The sequence below is a fragment of the Micromys minutus genome (genome assembly GCF_963924665.1).
Source record: "Micromys minutus genome assembly, chromosome: 13".
Classification (NCBI taxonomy): Eukaryota; Metazoa; Chordata; class Mammalia; order Rodentia; family Muridae; genus Micromys; species Micromys minutus.
In genome coordinates, this window is record NC_137982.1 from 41669392 (window position 1) to 41697073 (window position 27682).

At 41.6% G+C, this 27682-nt stretch overlaps 1 protein-coding gene across 2 annotated transcripts in view; it reads right to left on the reverse strand.

Annotated features, from left to right (window-relative positions):
• The window catches only part of STK39 (serine/threonine kinase 39), a 242257-nt gene that overhangs the window by 23071 nt on the left and 191504 nt on the right, over window positions 1-27682 (reverse strand). For both annotated transcript variants that reach the window (XM_080928167.1, XM_080928168.1), the window contains 2 exons: window positions 26422-26474; window positions 22542-22610 (listed from right to left, as the gene is read on the reverse strand). In XM_080928167.1, coding sequence (XP_080784293.1) covers window positions 22542-22610; window positions 26422-26474 — 122 coding nt within the window. The remainder of the gene's footprint in view (window positions 1-22541; window positions 22611-26421; window positions 26475-27682) is intronic.

A 27682-nucleotide genomic window follows, 5' to 3' on the forward strand; every position in this document is an offset into this window, starting at 1 on the left:
GTAGACACAAATGCATAGAGGGTAGAAATCTGCTCAGCTCTAGTGTTTTAAAGGCTTATCAAAATTGAAAGAGTCTTGTGCTTTTTATCTGAGAACTGAATGTTCAAGGCAGGGTAGAAATAGAAACCCTGATCTGAGATTAAATATTTTTTACAACAAAGCTCATAGCCAATGAAATGAGAACCCAAACCAGAATAAGCAGGTGATCAAGAAAGTCAATTCAAACTGATAATCTTTGGAGAAGATGTAATGATTTAGTCAACCATTTGAAGACTAACTTTTCTTTGAAATTTTTTAGGTAATATATAAAATAATGGGTCTTGTGTGTGTGTGTGTGTGTGTGTGTGTGTGTGTGTGTGTGTGTGTGTGTGTGTGTATATATATATATATATATATACACACACACACACATATATGATTTACTTTGCTTTTATCTGTTCATTCCACTATAGTCCCTTCTCACTGGATACTTCTGCTTTCTCCCCCGGCAACACCCCCCCACTCACACATTTAATAAGAGAGAAAACGTAACACTGTGTCTCTCCTTTCCTCTATTACCCAGTCCTTTCCCTTCCCTTTATCCCTCTTTGTCTTCTGCACACAGTTCCTCTTCTGTTCATTTGTGTGTTTGTGTCTCCATACATTCTGGATATCCTGGGAGAAAAAACATTTCTGCTTAATCGTGTGTTTATATTTATATGTCCGCGACTGCACAGATTTTGAGAGGAAAAAGGTTTGACTTTCTGAGTTGTGCCAATTTAGCTTAGTATGTTGATGTTTCATTAAAATGATATAATTTCACTCTCTGTGGTTGAACAAAATTCCACTGGTATAACAGTGCATGCATGTTTTATCCATTTGTCTGCTGGTGGGCATCTAGGCTGGATCTGCATATCCTGTGAATAGTGGAATATCAGTTTTATAAAATGGACACTACAGGAAATATGGGACGGGAAACCCAAGACAGTAAGGGTGGGTGACTTCAATGCTTGCTTTCATGGATAGACAGACCAATGAGGCAAAACAACAAAACAGCATCCCAGTTCAACCACAACACAGATCAAAAAGAATATTAGCACACTTTTCTAGCAAACAGTGGAGTACACATCTTCTTAAGCAGCACAGGGATTTTTTTTCCCCTCAAAACAGAATATATTTCAGGTCATTAACATAACCTTAACAAAAAAACAAAACAGTCCAACTAGTGTCTTGATCTTATTTGACCACGACTGGACCTGGAAATTAACAGCAAGAGAAACTGCAGAAGAACACACAAAGATTGAATCCAGTGTTGGGGTGTGGGTAGGCTGCTTCCACATTGCTGGTGGGCATGTAAATAAAGACAGCCTCCATGGTAGAAAACAACAAGGAGGTTCTTCAAAAGCTGCAAAGAGAACGATGTTGAGGTCCTCATACCCTCCTGGATACATAACTGAAGGGGGCGTAATGACTTGGACCATCAACAGATGAATGGAGATATAGTAAAGGCACACAAAGCATTATTCCGCCAAAGAAGAATGAAGTCATGTCATTAGAAAGACTGCTAGAACTAAAGCCCATCGCGTTCCATCCAGTAAGTCACGTCATGTGTTTTCTTTCATACACAGAATCTGATATTACAAAAATAGAAATTAAAGTGTGGACTCTCTCTCACACACAGCTCTGCCTGATGTAGCCTCAGACACCCCTAAACAGAGGACAACACGGTGATGAAACTAAGTGCAGTTGGGGCAACTTGGTTTGTTAGTGGAAAAATTACTGAACCTCATTATGGTCTCTGCCTTAGTTGAACAGATAAATCTTCTATGGGGCGTTCCTTCCCCTTTCCAACACTGTTCTCTTATCTTGAAGGTACTAGAGAACTGCTAAGTGGCTACGAGTTCAAGCTGGCAGGGAGCCTAGAGCAAGTTTGTGTCCTTTAGCCTGGGTTCCATGTCCAAAACTCCAGAGCAGGTTTTGCATGTGGGAGGCCCTGGGTGCTCACAATGCAGGAGGCTTAGAGGTGGGAGGGGCAACTCTGGAATAAATGGTTTCTTCTGGGGAAAGCACTTCTGAGTTGCTTCTCTGTTGAGCACATGTAGCAGAGGGGGAGCTGCTCTGGTGTGAGCTCACGATGGCACGGCCATCTGAGATTAGTGGCTTCAGCTGGGCTGTGTGTGTTTCATTCCTGATCTGGAGAAAGCTGTTTGTCTGACATTTGAAACTGTCGATAGAAGGAAGTTCCAATCTTCCTTCATTACACCTTTCCACAGTACACCGGTTACAACCTGATTACCCAGCAGTGCATATTAAATGAAACCACAAGCTTTCCTTGTTGGATTCTTGGTGAATACACAACATTAAATCCTGTGTGTGCAGGAGGAGTGGTTTACTAAATAGTAATCCAATGCACAGTCTTAAAGAATCCACATTAGGATAACTATCAAGAGCATGTTTGTTTCCAGGTCTTAGGATGTCCAGATATTCACTCAGCAACCGTAACTCCTAAGGACGGACTACTCTCAAGAGCAGCAAGAGAGCTCAGTGGGCAACGGCACTTGGCAAACCTAACGATCTGAATTCAATTCCTGAGAGAACCCACCCTTGGAAGTCATCCTTTGAGGACGTGAGTTTGGATCCTCCAAGAATCTGAGTGTGAAGGCAAGCATTTGTAACCTCAGAGCTCATTGTAGAGGTGGAGGGACAGGCACATCCCTGGAACACACCGGACAACACACCTAGCTATTCGATGAACTCTGGACAGCAAAAGATCTGTCTCCAAAAACTAAAAGACATGTGTGGTCAAAGAACATATACAAACATATCCTTTGGCATGTGAACCCATATCCACAGTGTACACATTAATATTAATATTGATAAGTACAACACCACACACACACACACACACACACACACACACACGAACAAATAAATCACTTATAGCAAGGGATTTGGGGAACACACACACACATACACACACACACACACACACACACACACACGAACAAATAAATCACTTATAGCAAAGGATTTGGGGAACACACACACACACACACACAAACACAAACAAATAAATCACTTATGGTAAGGGAGTAGATAACAAAGGAACACCATGAGGTTGCACCGGGAGGTTCGGGAAGTCCTGTATTCAAGTCCACGGAGCTGCTGATGGCTGGAGTGAGGGACGCCATGTTAGGAGGCTGTGGGTGAGGAGGCTCATGCTGTGTGCAGTAATGAGGCAGAATAGGAAGAGGCGACACAGGCAGTCCAAACGGAAGAGGAGCCAGGGAAGAGATGCTGACTTGGGATGATCATCAATAATGCACTAAGGAGTAAGAATCAGAAGGATGCTTGACAGCGTGAAAAGGGTAAGCGAGGCTGTGGGCTGTAAGTGTAGCCAGAGAGCTAGCGTGAGCTTACTCTCATGCTATTTAAGGCAGCAAGGTCTCATCACCTCTGGGCTGATCTGGCTTTCCCTTCCTGCTGGAAAAGAAAGAAAGGAAACCAACCAAAAAGCTGTGAGCTACAACTCAAGAATATCCATGGTTCAAAAGTTTTCAGGGGAAAAAATGAAAAAAAAAATGCAGGTCTCAGCTCTATTATGAAGTGAGTACTTTTGTCACCTGGCCCTTGCTCGGGCGTACCACATCACTGAGTGTGTGGGGAGATTTACTAACCCCGGGGCCTTGTGTCTATTCCGTGCAACCTTTTCATATACTCTGATCATATCATTCCTCTTCATAGCAGCCACTGTGACTATGACATGTGTGCAGAAAAGTGAACCAGAGAGGGCTATAGACTATTGTGGACATAATCAAAACGTGCCGGTGTTGAGACACAATTTTAGACACTTTGTTTGTTCTTTCTTTGATGTACTCGCATAATAGCTGGACCCTGCTCCTGGAACACAGTCAGGAGAAAGATGTGAAGATCTCTTTGGTGATCTGAAGAGTAAGCTGTGGGAAACCACCATGTTCTCTGCCTATGAACGTTTTAGACAGAATTGGAACTAATAATCATCAACATAAAACACTACACTTTCGATTTCAGTGCCTTTCAGCCGAGAGTTTCCAAACACTTGAGTAACTCCAGACTTGACAGCTGGCTCCGTGGGAAGCTCCAGGAAAGTGGAGCTGCTCTGGGGATTCTTTTCTTGCTGCTACTTCTGTGTCTTTTTCTTGTTTTCAGTGGAAAAAAAGACATTTTTCCTGCTCTAGGGAAGAACAAACCTTAAATTCCTTAGGTGAAGCCTTTATCTTATTCTCATGAGGGGGAACCACCATCAGGACAGACAGTTGTGGTACAGATGGCGTGGTGTGAGCATCAGTTTTAGGAATTTATACATTAAAAGAAAATCCTGAGAGATAATGTGAATGTTTATAACTACCTTGAGAATGACAATATTTGGGGATATTGAGAAAAATGCCTCTAGAAGATTTGAGAAGTGGATGGATGAGCGGATAGGCTATTTGAATGCCTGATTGTGGGTTATGTTTTACAAGAAGAGTAGCCATGGTAACAAATAATCTGTCATGGCCTACAGTTTTACCCATGGGCAAATTGCAGCAAGGGTGTTCGATGCCACAGCCTGGCTCTGATGGCAATCTTGCTGCCACCAAGGCTTCCAACTCACTGTTCCCACAGAGCCACTGGACTTGGTCCAAAGATTTAATCCCATTTTTATGCAAGAAGAAAAATCACAAATTCAAGACATGAAATAGAAGGTGGATTTTAATCCAAGAGAGGTTTCTCAAGGGAATAGCTAGAGTGGATGATGGAGGTAGTGAAGCCAAGATAAAGATTCGGGCTCTTGGTGCAGATTAACGGAGAAATTTAAAAGATCTTTAGATCTGCAATTTTTTCACAACACACACACACACACACACACACACACACACAGAAAGAGAGCGAGAGAGAGAGAGAGCGAGAGAGCGAGCGAGAGAGAGAGAGAGAGAGAGAGAGAGAGAGAGAGAGAGAGAGAGAGACGTAACTTTTTACAAAAATAAAAATACTCACTTTAGTCCAATTAAGGGTTATTTGCATCACATACATTACAAAATTAGGAGTTTTGCTAATTGCAGAAAAATCTGAACTCAAAGGAAAACACATCAATCACCCATTTGATTCTCAGTAATAAAAAGAGAGCCCTAAAGAGAGGAAAACTCAGGATCAAGGTTGCTACCCAGGTGTACACAGAACACGCTGAAACCTTCTGACAGCACACTCAGTTCCCATTGACATGCAGAGAAAACAGCATGCGAAAGCAGGAGAGATCGTGGAAAATGAGCAAAGAATCAGAAGCCTCAGAACAAATCAAATCGAAGTCTCCAAAGATCAACTAAACAGCTATCAGAGGATAAATAGAGGAAGAGTCCTCACCACCACACACTCAGGAAAGACAGGACTCCTTTAATGACAGAGGATGACAGTGACATACTTTCAGCATCAGCTTATCTAAGATGCAGTTGTCTAGACCAACAACAGAGAAGACGGCCAGGGCCAGGCACCTGCTCTGCAGGCTGTCCTAAGACAAACGAGGGCCCTGTTCACGGTCAACTGACAGGCTGGCAAGATTATGCACAGGATTTATTTCCGGCTGGCTGGAGGTCACTCAGACGTATATATTTTCCATTACCAAGGAGTTAATCTGCCATATGTTCACCGTGAGCTGGTCGAATGTACCCCTAAGTTCTTACTTTAACACCAGCTCAAGTTGGCTGTGGTCTGTGGGAGATATTGGCATTAGTCTTTTAATGAGAAATGGTGAGATAAAAATGAAGAATTCACTCTTGCCTGGCTAATATAGTAAAAAACGATTGCACATCTAACTTCTGGCTTCTGCGCAATAATTTTGGAAGGTAGAAACGCTGAGTGCCTACCCTGCTTAGCCTATAAATCTCAAGAGTTCAAATGTGCACCCCAACATTAGCTGCGAGTACATAGCAGCCATTTGATTAAGACCCACAAAATCCAATAGCAAAACCGGCCTCATATATCTTTATAATATGCACCATTGTGTGTTGGAGGCAAATCAGTAATCCATTCATTCATCCACCAAATATTTATTGAATAAATATTTTATTAGTCTAGTGTTCTAGGGAACAGTCAACAAAGCAAGTAAAAGCCCTGTGCACCAGGAGAACATTTTCTGAACAGAACACCAATGGCTCGTGTTCTAAGGTCAAACATCGACAAACGGGATTTAATGAGATTGAAAAGTTTCTGTAAGACTAAGGACACTGTCAAGAAAACAGAATGGTAGCCAACAGAGTGGGAAAAGATCTTTACCAATCCCACATCTTATAGAGGCCTAATATCCAAGGTATAAAAAGAACTCAAGAAGTTAGACACCAGAGAATTAAACAACCCTATTAAAAATGGGGTACAGAACTAAACAAAAAGTTCTCAATTGAGGAATATAGAATGGCTGAGAAACATCTAAGGAAGTGCTGGACATCCTTAGCCATCAGGGAAATGCAAATCAAAACAACCCTGAGATTCCACCTCACACCATTCAGAATGACTAAGATCAAAAATTCAGATGACAGCAGATGCTGGCAAGGATGCAAAGAAAGAGGAACACTTCTGCACTGTTGGTGGAGTTGTAAACTGGTACAACCACTCTGGAAATCAGTCTAGGGGTTCCTCAGAAAATTGGACATACTACTACCTGAAGACCCAGTTATTCCACTTCTGGGCATATACCCCAGAGACACTCCAACATATAACAAAGACACATGCACCACAATGTTCATAGCAGCTCTATTTATAATAGCCAGAAGCTGGAAAGAACCCAGATGTCCTTCAGTAGATGAATGGATACAAAAATTGTGGTACATTTACACAATGGAGTACTACTCAGCTATCAGAAACAATGACTTTATGAAATTCTTAAGAAAATAGATGCATCTAGAGAATATTATCCTGAGTGAGATAACCCAGTCACAAAAGAGCAGACATAATATGTAGTCACTGATAATTGGATACTAACCCCAGAAAGCTCTGAACACCCCAGAAACAACTTACAGACTATATGAAGCTCAAGAAAAACAAAGGCCAAAACAAAAAAATCATTATGCTGAATCTTTACACACCAAGGAAACTGGCTATTTCCAGGTTACATCTTGTTTTCCATGTTCATTGTAACTAGTAAAATTGTAAGGCATACTATCAAACCTTTAAAAAAATCAAGTACTGACAAAAATGTATTTATATACTTTTATGCAAAAATGCTTTTAAAATCTGTACATTTATCTTTGTTTTTTTAAAATGAAGTTGTTCAATTAAAGAAAAAAACTCTGTACACATGGAAATTTAAATTAGTTCACTCATATGACCTCCCTCACAACAAAGACATGAAATGGTGTCTCCTCTAGGTAACACTCTAACCAAGCTACCATGTGATGGCCCATGAGAAATCTAGGTGGTGATGGGGTTCCATGTTAAGTTCTTCCATGGGCTTTCTGGTAAGGTCACTTGAGATTACATAGGTGGTCAAAGTAACAAATATTTGTGACACACGTTTGGCAGATTTTCAAAACCTTTAAAGTTTGCTAAACCACAAAATCCTTTTGATTATTCAAGTGGTATAATGGCCAAGTAAGCTATTACTGAAAAAAAAAAAGTACTCCAACATATATATTTCCCTACTGGTGGAAGTTACCATGACAGACATTTAGGCTAGTATAGAAAAACAAAGCCAAAGAGAGCTCACTAATTTAATGGTTATGTCTGCCAGTATTGTTAGTAACACTTCAGTACCCCAGCCCTGGCCATCATTCAGAAGTTCAGATCGGGGTTTACCGGGTGGATGCTGACCTGGGTTAATGACGGTCCAGAGCAGAAATGGGGAGGTAGAGGTATAAACTGACTGTGTGTAATGGGAGTGGAAGAGGTCTTGGAGTTAGGTCGGATAAGAAGCACCAGTAGCAATAAAGGACATTATGAAGATGCCACAATTGTCTGCGAACTAGAGCCACATGTCATGATGCTGCTGTTTCAGTACTGTGGATATGTGGCTTTGGTATGGAGGTGGTCACTGCAATTTTCCATCTTAGGATGCCCCACAGTGATAATGTGAATTTATCATTCACATTAATAGATCACCAAGGATCTGTGTTAGAGCCACTATGAGAGCAGCAGTGGCCCTTGTGGTGGATACTTTGAAACAATCTTCATGAAACACAGACCTTCTTCCTTCTCCTTAGGGGACCAGCTTTGCAGCTTAGAGCTTTGTATGCCCACGGTCTGCTACACACTGGTTTCCAGAGTGGGACCACAAGGCCCGTGCTGTTGTTCTTTGAACTCAGGTGTTGTCTGGGAATGAAAACTCCCAGTGATACACAGAGGGATCGGTACAAAGCTGCTGAGCAGCCATCTTATGCCTGGAGCTGCATCAGTCAGAACAACCACCCTTGGTTCTCTCTCTAAAAGTATTCTAATGCTGCGTGAATGGCAGGCTTTGTGTGTAGAAAGAGACCAGGACAGCACCAGTTAGCACTAATGTGTTCTAAGAGACTGAAGGGTTGTCTCTGGGGGTTCAGAAAGAGTGCTGCATATGAGGAGAGGCAGAAAGTTTACCCAGTTGCATTTGGGTCTCCTCAGCTTTCTGAGACTGGCCAAGGCTGATGTTCTCCCATCAACGATCTGTCTGCTTTCTCAATGTCGGCAATCAATTCCAAAATCTTTTCTGTCTAGGCCAAGTAAAGTCTGTGTGTAGGAGAAACTGGAGCCCTGGGCTCTAAGACTGAAACCACTGCATGACAGCCAAAGCCTAGAGAAGTGACACTTGCTAGAGTCAGAGGATAGAGGGAAAAAAGGATGCAGGTGGGTTATCGACCAAGTGGTGGCTCAGAATCTTTGCAGTAAAAACTCAAAGCTCCACAAATTTCATTTTTGGTATGCCAACAGAGGAGAAGTATTCCACAGGCGCAGAAGCACTCAATTAAGACTGCCTGGGTTCATTTCCGTGAGAACTGTGATTAAATTAAGACTTGAGATGGGAAATGTGGGCTGCAGTAATTTTGAAAAGAAAAAAAATCACCTTTTTTTTGCAGCCTGAGATTTTTTTTAACATATTCAAACAAAAGAAGTCATGGTTTCAAGTCAGGGAAAAGCCTATAATATATAATTAAGGATGGATTCCTACGTGCCAAATGAAGTTTAAGAGAACAGAACAAAACAACACCATCAGCAAGGAAGCGCCAACTATGCATCAACCATAATAGAGGGCTTGTTGATTAAAAATAAGAACACATAGCATGCAGAACCCAATACATAAACAAACTGGGTGTTGCTCTCTTGTCAAGTGTGAGACACTCAACCTATGAAACACAAGCCCCCACTGAAGGTGTATGTTGGCTTTTCCTCCTCTTTGATATTCTTCACTCCTGGAAATGGGTTGCAAATAATGTGTCTCAATAGCATCCTGGAAAGCTATGTGGCGCCAGTGCAGCATAACCTAAAAGTGATCTAATAAATTCTCTGAAGAATCATCTACACCCAGAATCCGTGTTTTATGGAAGACATTTTGGAAGAGCTAAGACTGTTTAGAGAGAAGATTTCAAGGTCTTCAGTGAATACAGCAGATGTTCAGCAAAAGGGTCATGGGGATGTCAACCCTGCAATAGTGCTGGGTTTATTAGGCAATGGATGCTAAGTCAACACAGACCAGCGACTCCACAGAGGAGAGAGGCATGTTGGGAGCTTCCATGAGACTCCTTGAAAAAAAAAATACACATTTTCTACAGACTCCCTGTAAACTGTTGGACATTCCCATCACCACATTTCAGCCTGAGCTGGGGAAAAGAAGAGAAAGGGACTCCCTCTAGTACCAAGGAAACAGACAAATTCATGAGGCTCAGTGGCATTAGCCACACTACAGTTAGCTCAGACCCCCCCCACCATATACACACCCAAGCTGGCACTTCCTGCCTACTGAAGTTACAAAACCCACCATTTTGCCTTAGAATCTCCAACGATTGTACAAGAGGCAGATGAACTGGCCCTAAAACATTAAGAACCAAAGGTCACTTGCCTTAGCCTGAGAGGCCAGTTTATTCCTGTATCTCTGCGGTCAGTGGAACCCCAAGGTCTGAGCACAGAAAGCGCTGAAGACCCAAGAGCTGAACTAAGTTCCAGACTTAGATGTGCTGAGTGGCAGGGTCATGGGATCTGCCTCACCCCCAAGGCTGTTGCTCCTTCCCCAGCCATCATCCCCAAGGCTGTGCTCCTTCCCTGAGCCATCATCCCCAAGGCTGTGCTCCTTCACTGAGCCACCCAGTCATTTCAGTAGTCTCCAAAAGTCTAAATAAAGATGAAGTTACTTTAAATTCAACCACAAAAAGCTGACCAAGTTGAAAATCCAAAGTCAGAAATGCTCCCAATTCAAAACCCTTTAAAGCACTGAGGATGCCACCAGCTGGAAACATCTCACTGAACCTTGAAGATGTGTTTCAGACTCATGGCGGTAAGAATACTGTAGGAGACTACCTTCAGGCTGTGTCTGAATCGTGATGATGAAACAAACACGAATTTTAGGATCAGATTCGGGTTTCGTCCTCAAGAGGCCGTTATACACAGGCAAATATTTAAAAGTTTGGAAAACTATTCTCAAGGCTGAAGTACCTCAGGTCTGAGCTTGGAGTAGGGGACCGTCAGACAGCACAGCACATGGGAGCCCATGCAGCCACTCAAGACACTAAGAGCAAAGGGCTCTGCGAATAACCAAGAAGCTGGTTATGGAGTTCAGCAGAAACAACCTGGATTCAGGGAATTAACAATGGCAGGTACGGAGATGACAGTAGCGTTGCTGTTTTTATGCCACTGAATTTACTACTTAGCTCTACGACTCCCAAGCATTCAGAGCCTGTTCCTTTGGAAGCACTGGAGAGAGAATGAAGCTGGTTAACGGGAGACAAAAGAATGGCAACTTTACACACTCATAAACGGTCCAGAAATCACACGCAAATTTGGCCCGAGCCTTGCTTCCAGTCTGCCAGGACAAGGGGGCACAACACGAGCTTATTTACTGAGCCTGCATTCTGAACATGCGATCCTTTGAGTGCTCGCTTTCATCTCAGTAATTATACTGTTAGTCCCCGAAAATTTGCCCAATTCTACTGCAATTAATGGGCTTGAAATGGCAGGTTTACTTTAACTCAACAAACGTGAAGATTTTATCCAGTCTGTGCTCTGTTACGGTGACAACAGTCCTGCTGGACGGATGGTGCTACCTCAGTCCGCAGCATAATTTATGCGGTAATAGGAGATAGAAATAGACAGCATTCATTGACTTTGGGAATATACACAAAGGCCCTTTAGTCACAAATTAATGTAAAGGAAAATGTCTGCAATTAATGCCCGTATGTACTCTTTTCTCACTATCCTAATTTCCTTTTGATTAAAAAACAGGAAAGAAAATCCACGAATGGCATCTCCAAGGTTCTTCTGGGTCCCCAAACATTAAATTACCAGTGAGTTTTCAAAGCCTTCAAACACAAGAGAATCTAGAAACTTCAAACATCACTTCAGCTTCTCCAGTCTTCAAGGTTTGTGTTCCTGTCCCTTTGTGGTTCTGACTTGCCTCAGGCTTGGGCAGGGGACAGGTACTGAATATGTCTTAAGAGATGGGAGATAGCAGAACTTAGATGTCAGGACAGTGAAGAGAGGGGTCACTGGGAGAGAATGGTTAAGCAGCGTGGGAGTGAGGGTTAAGGGAAGTGAGAGAGAGAGAGTTACTTCAAAAGAAGAACTTATTGGGGGAAAAAAAAACTATATAGAAACCTATTACTTGTTAAGCTAATTAAAGACATAAGTTAAAAAAAATAAGTTACAATAGAGATGCTCTGCGTGCCAAGATATTACTGGTTCTAGAGATACCAGCTTTGGGAGACACATCTGTATAAGCTGTTGGTAAGACAGACCCAAACTGTCCTCCAGACAATGCAGGCTCTTGCCATTCCTCTTGGTTGTCCATGTAAAGTACATAAGGCCCTGTTGTTGAAAGCACCACACACCTTGGCTGCAAATTATATAAGAATCAAGATGGAGTGGGAAGGAAAGCTTCCTGTGTTGGTAGCTTCCACAGTGCTTGAAGTGTGTGTGAGTGTGTGTGTGTGAGTGAGTGTGTGTGAGTGTGTGTGTGAGTATGTATGTGTGTGTGTAAGTGTGTATGTGTGTGTGTGTGTGTGTGTGTGTGTGTGTGTGTGTGTGTGAGAGAGAGAGAGAGAGAGAGAGAGAGAGAGAGAGAGAGAGAGAGAGAGTATCCGGGTTATATCAACAGTCTTATCTATAGTGAACCCTATGAACTACGAGCTGCTCTCTGGTAGGGTCTGAGGTCTGTGGCACAGGAGAGAATTTATGACTGGTGCTATAAAACCAGGTCAAAACCCCATGGCTGGGAAGGTCAAAAGCCCTAAGGGATTTCTTTTTTCCTTTTCTTTTTTTCTTATGTTTGAAGCCATAGACAAAAGGTACTCGAGTTGCATCCTTAATCAGAGAAGCTTCTGCAGCGAAGGGATTAAATTCAGAGACTCAGGACTGCTCAGGGTTCTGAGAACAGTGATGGTTAAATGCTCAGCCCTAAAGAGGAAATGTGTATTTTACCCTTCTAAGTGTCGGAAGGCATCATGGAAAAGCTGAAAGGTGGAAAGAAGGTCTGTACAAAGTGATCTGGAGGGTATGATACAGCCACTCAAGCGCAGTCTCACAAGTGCAGTTTCCTGCCCTGGCCCAGATTGGACCCATCAGCACCCAATCATGGACTGGGGGAGGGGTTCACGGAACCCTACCTTCTATGATGAACTGTTGGCTTCTGATGGATTTGGGGGAAGATTGTCCTCAGTTGTCTACCAACGGTAAAGCCACCAAGTTCCAACTGTTAGCTCCAAAGCTAAGGTCACTTAGTTGGTTCCATTGAAAATCAGCGAGTTATAACAAAACAAAAAGACATGAACATGGAAAAGGGACCTGTGAGGACTGAGGGGGTGAGATACGAGGGTAGGTGGGAGTAAGCAGGATCTATTACACACATGTATGGGACTGTAGGGAAAAAAGCACCGATCAATAAAAACAAAGTTCGTGGAATAAACATTTACAGAGTCAAATTTATGTAATAAAGGGTTCCAGCTTAAGCTGTATGCTGAGGTGTTCTGCATAATGACTGAGTCTAAGGAAACTATTAATTTGCCTTTCTTTAACGGAGAAGAACACAAAAGGCACAAAGGTTCTGTTGTATGTGGGTCTCTAAGCTCAGCAACTGGGTTTAATTGCAAGTCAGTATGGCTAGTGGCTCTTGGTAAGGTCTCTGGTCATCTGGCCCCTGCTCACTCTGCTTATAAGGTCGGCCATTGTGATTGTGTATTCTGAGTCTATTTTTTTGCACATGTGCTCAGCACAGACACACTCGAGCACTCATCTCTCCCAGGAAGGACTTCCTTGTTCCTACCTCTAGGTGCAGCCCCTGTCGCTGACAGTCCTTGTAATTCACAGTGTTTCCTTCATAATGGCACTTCTTGTGGTTGGCAGTCTCACAGGTAAAACATGTACTGGCTTACTGAATTCCTGCTCTCATGTTAGACTGAAGGCTTCACAGGGGTAACAGCTCTGGGTCTTTTGTACCCCTGGTGTACCTGGCACAGAGCGAGTGAAATGCTTCATTCACTGAATAGCTACAACTGCCTCAGGCTCTAGAGGATAAGACACACACCAGTAACAGGAGCTCCAGAAGCAGCACACCTGATGTGGGCACTGGCATCTACAGGCTTTGGTGACATTGCTGAATGTCTGCTGTGAACAGACACCATGACCAAGGCAACTCTGAAAAGGACAACATTTAATTGGAGCTGGTTCACACGTTCAGAGGGTCAGTCCATTATCATCAAGGCAGGAGCATGGCAGCCTCCAGGCAGGCATGGTGCAGGAGGAGCTGCTAGCAGATTTCTGGCTTCCAGGCAGCTAGGGTATTAGGCCCACACCCACAGTGACACACCTATTCTAACAAGGCCACAACTCCCAATACTGGAACTCCCTGGCCCAAGTATATACAAACCATCACACTAAGCCATCTCATGGGAGAAGGATGGGGGTCACTGGGACCACCACATGCTCACCATCATTGAACAGACAATCTAAGAGCCCCTGAGACAGGAATTCCCAGTACTATCCAGTCACTTTATAATAGCTAACTATTTAAGCTGAAGATATGAACTACACTGATATTTCAGACTATGTCCAGAAAACTAAGCTGTCATAGCTAATGCAACATAAAGCTGCTGCTCAGAATTATATTAAGTACAGGTTTTTGACACAAAAACTACACTTTGAAAAGTCTAAATTAACTTATCCTATCTAGAATATATAAATAAATATATATTAAATATATAAATATATTTATAAATTATTTATAAATATATAAATAAATAAATAGAATATATAAATAAATTTATATGCAATATAAATTTATCAAACACTAAACACAACTTTTAGTTTTCCTTTTCAAAGAAGTTTTGACAGCGCCTGTGATCCTACTATGTTCAGGGCTGAGCCCATTAGTCAGTACAATCTATCACATTTTATACGTCTTAAAAGCAGCAGCATCTAAACTGTGTTTTCTAAGCTGTATGCTTTATTTCTAGAAATTAGTGTATCATTGTATGAAGCTATGATCTTATGAATCAGGAGCACTGATGAAAAGACATGAAGAAAAAGAAAGAAACAAAGAAAGAAAAAAAAAAAAAAAAAAAAAAAAAAAAACTATGAGAACCATGTAGAAGGAAGCAAAGGAAGACCAAGCAAGAACTAAGCCATGGATATACTACTGCTTTGTAGAGCCTTGGCCAACAAATACAACATGGTAAGAAGTCTCAAGAGCTGGTTATAAATTAGCCCTCCAAGGGATCTATTACTGAAAAGATGCCTTGTATAATATAGCCTCATTCCCAGAAATGAACATCTCATGGCTAAATAAACTCACTAAGGGTTGAAGGCTTTTTACTGTTTAGAAAGCAAGTAGAAAAAATTTTGTTTTCTAAGTCAAATGAACAGACAGCTCCTTCACTGTTTGCTGCAGTGAGCTCTGGGCAGAAGGATTCACAGCCAAGCCCAGGAATATGTAGCTATGTGTCTTGGCATGCTTTCTGGGATATAGTTTTCCACTGAATACTCCTGTAGCTCACCAACCACAGAATCCTACAGGAAGACCAGCCTTTGAGATAGACGTCATGGGTTACTACCGAATATAGCCTGTGCTCCTGAACAGTGTGTGTCACTGTTGACTTTTACAACAGGAAGAGCATAGGTCTGATGAAAACAGCATGGCCGACCTGTTGGATGGTGATCAGGAAAGTGTCGTCTTAAAATGAATTCGGGGGCAACAGCATACTTACACACTGTTTCTTGGATGCTAAACTTGTATGGTAGGAGATTAAGAGCTAGGTTTTCCTAGAGTCTTCAAAAAGGCTTTTGTCAAAAACTGGTAAGTGAATTCAGGATGCAGGATTAAAGTGAAATATAATTGGATATGATTATGACACAACACAGCGATAACCAATATTGAGCCTAAAATGTGGACTGATTTTCTTTCCTGCCTCTTAATTGTATTTTGTTTAGCCAAGCAATAGCTTTATTTCCTGCTGCATAAGAATTTATTGTGAGATACACTGAAAAGTTTAAAAAGTAGCAGTGAAATTTCATTTGATGGTGAGAGAGACCTGTCTGACTATTAATAAGTACAAATGATTTTGTTTATATCTAGAATCCTGTACTATTATTGGAATAGTTATATGTAAGCTCAGAGATTGGAAATATGGATGCACACTATATACAGACACGTGTGCACCCACACATACACACATACATAGTGGACCATCAAAGACAGATTTTGTCTACTAAGTGAACAATTCAACTTGAATCATTTAAGTCAGATATACCTTGTAATGTTAAAAGGTTTAGTATCACGAAGACTAAACTCAACTTTCCTTAACCAAATAAATCTTTAATTAGTTCTATCAGAAAGATGTCCTTGTTAGAAGACTGACGATATGGACCTTAGTCATCAATCCAAAAGTCTGGATAGACTGAGCAAATTCTTCACACATATCTGATTTTAGGACTAAAAGGTAGATTAATATTTTGATTAAAACAGGACAGTTTAAAGTATCTTAAAAGAGCAGGACACTTGGGACTCAGACTAATCCACTGGCAAGCCCTTACTTCATTGAAATGATAGATCTTGGCTGGAATCTACTTTTACCAAAGGTTTTCTCCAGACAGTACCCATCTCCCCAGTAAATAGAGGCAATGCTAAGCGGCAGACAGAGTTTACAGTGTAGTTTACTGCTGTTCTTATTCACAATCTTGTAATACAATCTTTAGGGAGATAACATGTCATTTTATAAAACTTCCTAGAAATAGCATTTGAGTACATTTTATAAGGCGGTGTTGAACTACTCCTCGAAACCCTCTGCATGTCCTTCCTAAAAGTCATGTGATAAGAAAGAAAGGAAGGGGAGGGAGAGGGGAAGAGAGAAAGGCAAACAAGTGCAGAAACCACATCCAATTATGATTTCATTTGAAAGGGGCAGCGATGTTGTCATTGTCCTAAACCATCCATTTATGTGCTTCTCCAAAGCTACAAGTGTGAAATGGTGTAAGGTGTATTCTTCATCTGTCACACTGAGCCCACACCTGTAGGTGGTGAGGGTGTCAGGCTGACAACGGAGAAGTCAGGTCTTCCATTAAAGGCAACTGCAGCCTCCCGGCAAAGTGGAAAGAACACCAGGATGAGAGGCACATGCCACCAATGGTAAAGACCCAATTCTCTGAGGCTCTGCACAAGGTTGGCTTGTCTCCCAGCCCGTAGATATCAAAGGCAGGCAGGGGAGCAGACATTTCTGCAGACTCTTACAAAGAAAGCAGATTTTACATGGAGTTCTGCAGAGAATGATTATTCCAGAAATAATGAACAATATCTCTCCAAGTCCCGAGACAACTTATGAGGACAAATATATTTCAAATAGGCCATATCTATATGTTAATATTGAGTATTAAAGTACAATTAAACATTATTCAAATAAACTTCACTGTAGTGATAAGATTCTGGCTCAAAATCTATCAGAGTAAAATTGGGTAAAATAATGGCTCCTGTTTTAGATACAGGAATTCTAACATCTGCTTTCAAAATCTACCTAAAGAAAGCCCAGGCAGGGTGGCAGGAAACCCTCATGCCTGCAGTCAGCAAGGTACTTCGCTCACACATGAACTGGCCCACTCGCTTCCCCGCCTTTGCTCAGGCATCTGGTCCCAGGCCTGTGCACTGGGCCTTGCGGCTGCTGAGGAACAGCTTTGCGGGGCATTGTCATTTCCTTACAAACACACTGGCTAAGGACCGCTACCCTATTCCTCTATCCTACTGGTGAGATTCCAAAAGTCACTAAAGAAAATTGCAAAGACCTCGTACAAGTCCAGTGCAAAATTTAATTTTATTATATGGAGAAAGCAGTGTGGTTCTGCCTAGTTATGTCCTAGGGAGGCTTTCTTTCCAATGGCTAACTGTTCCTCAGGGGTGAGAGGAGATTTTTCTGAAGTCTCCCCATCCGTTTTCCTTGGTAATCCCATTTTAAAAGAAGAAGAATGAGGACTCCTCTCTTGTCCATTTACATGTTATCGCCAACCTAGGCAGACAAGAGAAGCAAATTTATATGTGTTTATTACCTATTTCTTTTGGCCTCACAAATTTACTTTTTAAGCAACAGCCGGCCGGAAGGCAGTGTGCCTGATGCATGTCTATTTACACAGGGCCCGAGAGCGTAGCCTGTTTCTTGCCTAAGGTGGTGCTAACTTTAAGCATAACAGAGGTGGGTTTCTAATTTCCACCTACCAACGGTGCATGAATTCTGTACTGCCCTTGTTCTCTATGGAAGCAGGCATCCTGTGCCGTACACTGGCCTTCCTGCGGTCCACAAGGTGCTGTGTAAAGCTCTGTACTCTCCAGACAGATGATTCTGCAGCTAGGCAGTCAGACCTCTGCAATGTGTGTTTGCTGTGCCGTAGTAAACACCACACTTCTCACTGCTCCATCTCACGAGCGCTGCCTTTTTCAGCTCTTTCGTGCTACCATAAGCATTTTGCCTAACTTGAAAAAACCGGATTTTCAATCCACTTAAATGTCAGCTATGTTATATCATAGAAGCGAAAGAAAAGCACACGAAAGGGCTGTTTTTCCTTTATAGCCGCCCTCATTTGAGCCTGTTTCATTTTGTAAAGGATACTTGGATTTTACTGTCTCCAAAATAAGATTATCAACATGCTGACATTCTCTCCTCAACAGGATTCTTTTCCAGTGCAAAGGTTCTGAGACAGCTGTAGAGATCAGGACAGTGTTTTGAACAAGGGTCATATTGTAAGCGAAGCACTTCAGCATCTGTCATAGATCAGTCTAGAACATGAATAAAATCAACTCAACTGCCTTTAAGAAACTAATGCTTAGCTTGGTGTGATCAGGACACTTGTGATGCCAGTACGTGGGAGGCTGAGGCAGGTGGATCACACAGTGAGATGTTACCAGATAATTAAAAACGACAAGGAAGGAAAGAAGGAAGGAAGAAAAAACTATGTTCAAAGCAAAATCCTACAAGTAATAACATAAGTAAAAAGTGTAAGAACATCAGTAGAAAGTGGGAAGCAATGAAGACAGAAAGCTGAGAAAGTGACGTCATTTTTAGTAGGGGAGTCAGGGAAAGCACTTTGGCAAAGCACCGAGAGACACAAGGGAAGCTCACGTGCACTTTCAGAAGGGCTGTCATGGAGGACAGGCAAGTGTAGTTTGCTGCTGTTACAGGCTGGTGTAGCTGGCAGGTGTGTGCACAGCAGAGAGTTGAGAGGTGGTTTGAGAAGCGACTGGGACATACTGGGAAAACCATTACAAGTTTTGATTGAAGCATTCATGTAATCTGGTCAATTTTTTTCAACTGGTGTGACTCATACACAAATGTGTCCTTTAGAGGTTCAGGATTCTGTGGTTTTAGGAACAGTCTCAAGGTTGCATATCCGTTATTGTTGTTCATTCCAAAGTACCCATCGCATCCCAAAAAACCCTCAGAGCCTCTGCATCTTACTTCTCACCACTACTTTGCCTTTCCTTCACGAGTCTGCCTGAGCTGAGCAGTGTAAGCCGTCTTCATACCTGGGACCACATGATCCTTTACATCTCATCTAATTCACTTACCTATCTCTAGATGACAGAGAGGGCAGGACAAAGGTAGGATCTGAGATACCAGTGAAGGTATGGGTGTGACAGCTGGGCTGGGGGTGGGAGGGACTCAGCAGAGAGTGTTAGGGTTTGAATGTGAAATGTCTCTCTGTAGGCTCACACACTTGAATACTCCATCTGCAGCTGCTGGAAGAGGTCCTGCAGCCTTTTGGATACCATCTGTAGGATGTATCTCAAGGGCTACCACTGACCTGGGGCTAAGAACTCTGCTTCCTGGTCCCTTCAGACTCAGTCCCATGTGTGGGTTGCCACGGACACTGTCATGTTTCCCATGTCGGGATGGACTATACCCTCTCAAACCAAAACAAACCCCTCTTCAGTAAGCTATTTTTATTCGTATCTTTTTGGTTACAACATCAAACACGTAGGAGAAACAAGGCTAAGCAATACTAAGATGCTGTACACATTGAGATTTGGAAATTGGGTGTAAAAGAAAGAAAAGTCAAGGATAACCGTCATGTGTTGTCAAGAAAGCCTAGAGAGAGATCAACGGCACCAGAGACAGAGAGGCCACTGTTGGCAGTGGGGATGAAACACAAGACTGCAATTTAGAGCCTGAAAATAAAATTCCAGATACTGATTGCCCTTCTGAGGGAAGATAATTCAAAAGGGTGGGGGAGTATCTGCCTGTAGGGCAGGTGGGACGACAGAAACACCAAGGTCTGCAGTTTGGAAACAATTAAATTATAGCTGTTCACTGCCGTCCTAATGGACGACAGTTTAAAAAAGGGGGGAGGGGTCCTGGCTGTGAGTCTACAATGCAGAAAAAGGTTCTGAGTCAAAAAGGTAACAAATGGAAGGTGATTAGTACCACGCCAGGTGGCATGTTGAAAGAGCAAGGGATTACAGAAGAAAAAGAATGTTCTTCGGTGACTTGGAAAAGTCAGTGTCTACAGGTCAGAAAGATGAAGAGAAAACAGTATGATACGGAAAGGAAATCAGTCCCAGGTGCAAGGATGAGAAAGGGTGAGCTTTTAAAAGTGCAAATGAGCCGCTGATCATGGAGGAAGGTCATGCCTTCTATGCTCAGCACTTGGGACATAAAGTGACCACAGGTAATGAGCCACATGTAGGGAGGTGACAGTCAATCTCAGATCATCCTTCGATCCACCCCAGTTGCACCCAGCATTGTGCCTGTCACCTCACTGTCAGGCTGGTCCTCTCCAGATGTGGCTTTGACAGTAACAGCTGGAGTGGAGAAGGAAGGTCAAAATGTGGTTTGCTGGCTGGAGACTAAGGTAAGAAAGGAAAGGAAGGCAGAGGCAGGTCTTTTAACTATAAGATATTGGGGGAAATCTGTATTAAGATGTAGGGTCAAGGGAGAAACTCCTTAAGATGTGAAAAATAAGGGCTCTGTGGTGCTACTGTGACTGGTTAGAGGGAACAGTAGTACACATATTTTATCTGTTGGGAAAGTAAGTTTGTTTCTTTCCTACAAGAGCACAGGAAGCGGCACTTTCTGAGGCTGTCTAAAATGCCTAGAGAAGGTCAAGCTGTCAAGAATCAGGAAGCCCCACTGCCAAAGACTGCAGGTTACATCCTCCAGACCTCAGCTGAGCTCGAGTTTATCTGTACAACAGTGACTAAGCCATCCTGCCCCCTTTGCCTCGCAGAACTGACTGGACCACCTTGCCTGCAGTGCAAGTGTAACCTCCATACCTGAGGTGAAGAGATGTAGCATCAGCCTTGGAGCTAATGTTTCAAAGTGTCACTTCTGGCTTCAGCAAGTGAAAACAAAGAACAGGAACTGCCCCTCCCGCCAACAACTCCATTCTTTACTTCATTCCTACAGGGGGGCATTAGTGGGTATTTAGGGTCATAAACCCCACTTGCACCTGAGTAACTGATTTTTAATTCTGTCTGCTTAGTATGAGGAGTACAGGTCTCTTGGGGGAAAATGGATACTTCAGTACATCCTGATTTTGGCATTAACTATTCTTAGCTTTCTCTGGGTAAACTATGAAACAAAGGTATTTTTTTTTTCCTAAACAAGGAACTGGCAGGTTTAGCCAAAGAAGTCAGAGGTGAACTTTTAAAAAGGAACTAAAGTTGGCCTGATTTTCTTTTTCTTCTTCTGAGTCTTCAGTTTATATTCTAAGGAAATGGGTAAGAACTCAGCTGGCCAAAAGGTGTAAGAGGGCATACAAGCACACCAGACATAAATATTTCACTTAGACTATGGTATGTCTTCTTACATATTTATTTCTTGGCAATGGAAAGAGAGTTTTAACTGTTTACACTTCACCTGTGATTAATGCAAAGGAATTTCTTTTCCCTGTTTTGCATTTGCCATTTTGTTATCTAGGACAGTGGTACTGAGGTTCCAGCCAGAGTTGTAATTTGCACTATAACCCAGTGCATCCTCATTTAAATAAAATACAGAAATTTACTTTTCAATGATCTGTATCAGCAGGTTTCTAGAAGCCAGTTCTGATAGATGTGCTAATCTATCGCCAATTCCCCCGAGTCACATAATCCACCGTAAATGAGCAAAGACTTATTTAGAGTAACTGGATTCTTTCAAAAGTGGAATAGGGACCTGGGCATGGTGGCACACATCTTCAATCCCAGCACTGGGGAGGCAGAAGCCAGCGGATCTCTGTGGGTTTGAGGCCAGCCTCAATTACATGGCCAATTCCAGAACAGCCTGGGCTACACAGATAGATAACATGCCTCAAAATAGATACAATTCAAACAAAGCAAACAACACCGTTTCAAACATTGCTTTTTTTAAAGAACATTTTGAAGAATTATTTTTAAATGATATCTTAATACAGTTTTATTAATGTTACTACAATTGATTCAGTGTTTTATCATTCACACATTAAGTAACCTCATCAATCACTCGTTATTAGGAATACACAAAAAGATGAAGGGTAGAAAGACCCAGGGTTTCAAAGTAAAGGGCTTGCACACCCCACTGCATGGTTCTGAGAAACAAAGCTTTACTAAGAGTTTGTTTCCTTACCTGTACAACAAATGAATTGGGTTGAATGATCACTAAGGCTCGCTCCAACCTAAATGCAGAACTACAATATGATTTGTTCTTTATGATATTTATGATCGCTTATTGGATAAATCATGTTTACATAAAGGAGAAGGAAATACACAAGACACCTTTGAAGAAAATTAAATATGATTCTTAATGCAATTTCACATAAACATAAGAATTTATGAAGATTCTCTTTTACATTTCAGAGGGAATTATTCCTTAATGAAAGACTTTGCTTTGGAACATATTTCCATTTGTTATAGCAACAAAAATGATACCACATACTAAAAATCAATTTACCTATAACTACATCATGACCGTCAACCAAGCCAGCAGAGAAGAGCTCCTGAGACACACCATCTGCTGTATCTGTCCAAATGTGAGATGAATATGTATTAGAAACCAGAACATAATCAACAGCCCAGCCCAATACAAAAAATATATATTTCATTTACTAAAATCAGCCACATGACTTTAATCCATCAACTCATATCTAATTAGGAAAAAAAAAATTCAGAAACACCATGAGGTATATTTTCCCATAAGTAATTTGAGTTTTTTTCCAATTTAAACAGATGTTACTGTAAAAATATTTCATTTTTGTGAAACAAAAACTTTCTCTCTGGCCACCACCTGAATTAATCCTCTACTACACAGGAAAAGACCTAATGTTCGTTATGACATTGCTTTCCTCTCTTGCCAAGGTTAATTCCAGCTGACATCAATCCCTTCCAATCACTCGTCACTGTGGAGTTAAGAATTTATAGCAAAGGTTGAATGGGTAGGATCTGATACAACCTTATCCTTGGTACAAACATCCCGTGGGCTTGCTGGACTATTAAGATGAACTATTTAAATGTGTGCTATTAAGAAACTCCTTTAACACAACATTGATCATTTGATCGCAACAGATTCATTCTCTTAGAAAATGAGGCTGGGTAAATTAATGTAGTTTCTCAACGGTAAGTGACAGGAGTTGGCAATCTCATAAAGATGGGACTGAACAGGCTTGCGGCAAGTGAGTGAGTGAGTGAATACAGCCATGATTAGTTAATTGAGAGGTTATGAATGAGCGTGGTAACGCTGCTAACTTCTATCTAAAGACTTTTCAAGGAGGAATGACATAACGGGGTGAGCTCAAAAGAACTATTACAGACCCCGTGTTATAATGGATTGTTTGTTCTCTGCGGCCTCCAGGTGTCCTAATGGTTACGGACTAGCACTGGCTACAAACAGCATGGTGTTTCCCAAAGTCAAGGAACACCCATCCCCCAGCTGCTGCATCAAGCAAACATCGGGACTACAGGTTTAGCATAAACCTGCTGTGGGTACTATGTAAAGAAGCTTACATGAGTATGTACCTATGTGTGTGTGTGTGTGTGTGTGTGTGTGTGTGTGTGTGTGTGTGTATACATTGCATATGTGCATGGGACCCGTTTTCCAGTTTGGGGGACTTAAATTATTTTACCTGGTGTGTGACATGAATACCATCAGTGATGATGGCGATCACACAGTCACACCAGAGGACATTCCAAACCGTCCACCGTGGTGCACAGGAGGTTGTGCTTTTCTCCCATTTCATAATGGGAGGCAACAAACAGAAATGGATTTCACGGAAAGCCTTCTAGACTGTCAATTCCACACATGGTAAACTGGTCTTGGGCCTACTCCTTTTGTCAAAGGTTAAAGATAAAAGTTTATAAAGGAATGATCCCACTGAGGGGACCTGAGGATAGATCACTAAATGGTTATGTTCTGGGTGTGATTCTCTTTCTGAAGCTGCTGGCACTCAGAATCCCTGTCTTCCTAGAGATCAACCAGATCTCCAGGACAGGAAGCCCTTTTAATGAAGCTAGTGAAGGTGCTGAGTGACAGGTTTGCAGTAGGAAGTCACTGATGCTTTGAGTTACTAGCCAGCAGCATGATCTGAATCCTACATTTCTTATGCTTTCAGAATGCAGCTGAAAAGGGACATGTCAAGCACAGCTACACTAGGGGCTGGCACTTAAATCAGTGCCAGAGTGACACCCACTCCCTGGTAATTAAATTGGATAGCATGTCCTATTTTCAGGTCTCTCAGGTACCAGAAGAATCCTATCAGAGTGGCAAAGGGCTGATGCTAGCCAGACAAGATGAGGAAAGACTGTTTCTGTGCATGGCATTCAGAGGTCATTTTTTCTACACAAGTAAATAAAGATACCTGTAATCATGCAGACCAGAAATATGAAATAATTATTTCAAGTTTCCTGGAAATTATTTTTGCTCAATGTTGATGCTAAACAGGTAAAAATATTACATCTTAGCATCTACTTTCCAGAGTATACAACAACTTAACAATTAAAAGACTGTGTCTTGAAAAGACAACAGAGGTTGGTCTGTGTGCCCATCCTGTCTTATGCCACACACAACAGGTAGCATAAACGTAATGCACATGAGGGGTACATGCATGGAGGTATCACAGACGGTATAGAAGAGCAGGTGGCACCAGGAAGGCCACAGACAGTGTGACCAGTAGGAACAGGTCTTTGCTCACTTTCCAGTAAAGGATAATTACCGGACAAGACACTGCTGTGGTCTCCACCAGGTAACAAAAGTACAGACTATTCATCAAGCCCTAGCAGATGAGGCTGCCACAGGCAGGGCAAATGGACCGGGGATGATGGGACAGGCTTGTCTACACAAATCCTCAAGATGGAAATCCATTCCTTTGTTAGTTCGTAAAATTAAAATTGATTTTCATTGCTGTAGTCGATTTTAAACAACTGTATGAAAAGAAGCAACTCCACCGTGAGAATCTGCTCCTTCTTGTACTTGAAACATCTATTATATAATTACCCAATCTTATTCACAACACTGTCTGGTCAATATGTTTATACTATGACAAAATGGATGGCCTTTTGATAACCGTGAGTGCTGTTGTACAATCTCACGGACCAATCTAAAATCATTAAAGATGGACACACTTGGGAAGAAAACCCACTTAGTCAGCTCATTAGCCCCCACGGTATTTATTTTGTAGAAGATACTTCAAATTTTTATCTAATTCAAATATTCAGGGAATCCTCTAATCTTTGCCTTTACAGAGGACAAACCATCAAACTGGAGTTAATCTGGGACCACAAACACTTAAGGTCTAGGACTGCAATTTATTTGATTGGAAGTACAATTTATTTGATTGGAAGTACTTAAAAAAAAACTTGCCGTAAATGTATGTAGACAGGACATACCAATTTTTGAACCCCCATCATTCACTCTGGCTTCTCCAGGCAGTTGAGCCAGTGTCTTCTCACGGGTGAGGACAAGAAGGAGGCCAGGGTACTTTACTGTCTGATGAGCTCTCAAGCTAAGTGAGCCCTTGTTCTTTGGGCTTTCGAAGGTTTAACAAATATTATGCATTTAATGGAGCTAGAATTAATGTACAGTTCTAACACATAGACCGAACATGGAGCTATGACCTTATGGACACTAACAAGTCGGAGTACATGAGGCGACTGTACTTGACAAAGGCATTCTAGGTAGGCCTTAAGGAGACTCTTGGCATGTATATAAAACGGAGAAACCACAGGCCATAGAAAATAGCTACAAACTCAGAATGTATTAGCATCTGATTTTTACTTCTCTGAACTATCGAGGTTTTACAGTAAATAATGTGGCCTATATTTTCTCTTGTGTTACATATATATTAACCAAGGTTTCTTGATATTCTTCTGCATGTCCAGGCTCTAGGCCTGTTGCAAAAGATAATACAAAAATAAAAATAATACATGGTCTCATCATCTGGCATCCAGAACATGTATGAACAAGCAGTCCAGCCGATAAGCAGCTGAAGTAACATACTTGAGATATTCAAACTGCATGGAGGCTGTGAGAAAGAGTCTGCTAGCATGGGCAGTGACACTCACTGTATTTCCACTGAAGTTGCACTGCGAGTCCATGAATATTTTCATGGTTAAGCTAATACAGCTAACTTACATGCATGTGTGTGCGCACCATGGCACATGCGTCCCTGTGATTCATACAGTGAGTAGTAGTTTGGAATCCATACAACTAACAAGTTCTTTTTCTCTTTGTTTGTTTGTAGACAAAACATTTTTGGATAGAAAATTACAACCACACACTTGTAATCAGTTTCTCTTTTGTTTCTTGTTCCACCAAAATAATAATTTCAATTAAAACTTGCCTCTTCCTGGAGTAAACTCAAATCGTATGTCATTAAGTTCCTTTCTGGAGTTTCTGAAACACATAACATAAAGCACATTAAAATCTAATGAGGCAGAGTTTAATCAAACCAAATTACTCTCAATTTTTATAAGACGCTACGAACACGAAGGCAGCTTTTTACAGTTTTAGGGTTCCTCCAAATATCCTCTCAAGTGGAAGACACAGCAATGACAACTCAATAGATACATTTGATGACATTTACTCACGTGAACATGTTGATAACACAAAATCCCCCAAACAAAATGTTCATTTTATAAAAGCCGTACTAACTCAATAAGCTTAAATCTAATTTCAGGATGCACGTCTTTAGAGCCATATCATCTAGGTGGTAATCTAGGTGGCATCTTGCACAGTTTTCACAATCCCCTGGACAGTAGCAGTTTAGTGAACAAATTTTGAAACAAAGAATCAGGAACAACACACTCTGTAATGAGTTCAAGACAGGCATCATATATTAAATCATGAAAAGAAAAAACCCATAAGAAGGTGTACTAGTTGTTAAAAGTCTTCCAAATTCGGGGACCTCTGAATGTTGCAAAACTCCCCATTGAATAATAAACAATCTATAAGATACAGAAACTATAAAATATATCCATAAGTATGCATTTAATGCAAACTAAATCACACTCAGAAAAATCCAGGAGAAATTCTTTATTCATAAGGAGTTCAAGTATTGATGAGGTGAGCTGTAAACTATTGATTATATATATCACTCACAACCAGGTTTAATTCTCAATCCCATGTGATATCTGTGGACAATGCTCAAATGAGGATGATGGACCCTTTAGTACACAACCATCCTTATACTTTTAGCCTACCAACTCATACCACACTAAGTACAAGGAGGCCAGGGAGTTGGAAAGGACCCAGTAACTGCTTAGAGAAAGCCTTTTCCACTGCCCAGGAATGCTAAGCCACACTTAATACTGATCCACAAGGGACAAGGGGCAAAAGAAGAGGACAAGAGCTCAAGGCCTTTTGTTCTTGCTCCTAAAATCTGCCCCTGCCTGCCCTCAGGTATCACTATCTGGACTTTGCCACTAACCCTCTAAGGAAGGGCTGAGGTCTTGTGTGTGTGTGTGTGTGTGTGTGTGTGTGTGTGTGTGTGTGTGTGTTACAATAAATTGGAGACACAGCGGAGTGTCAGAACAATTTTCAAACTGGTTTATACTTTTAGAATTCGGAGTAAAAAATGTACATGTTTATCAATTTGCTTGAAA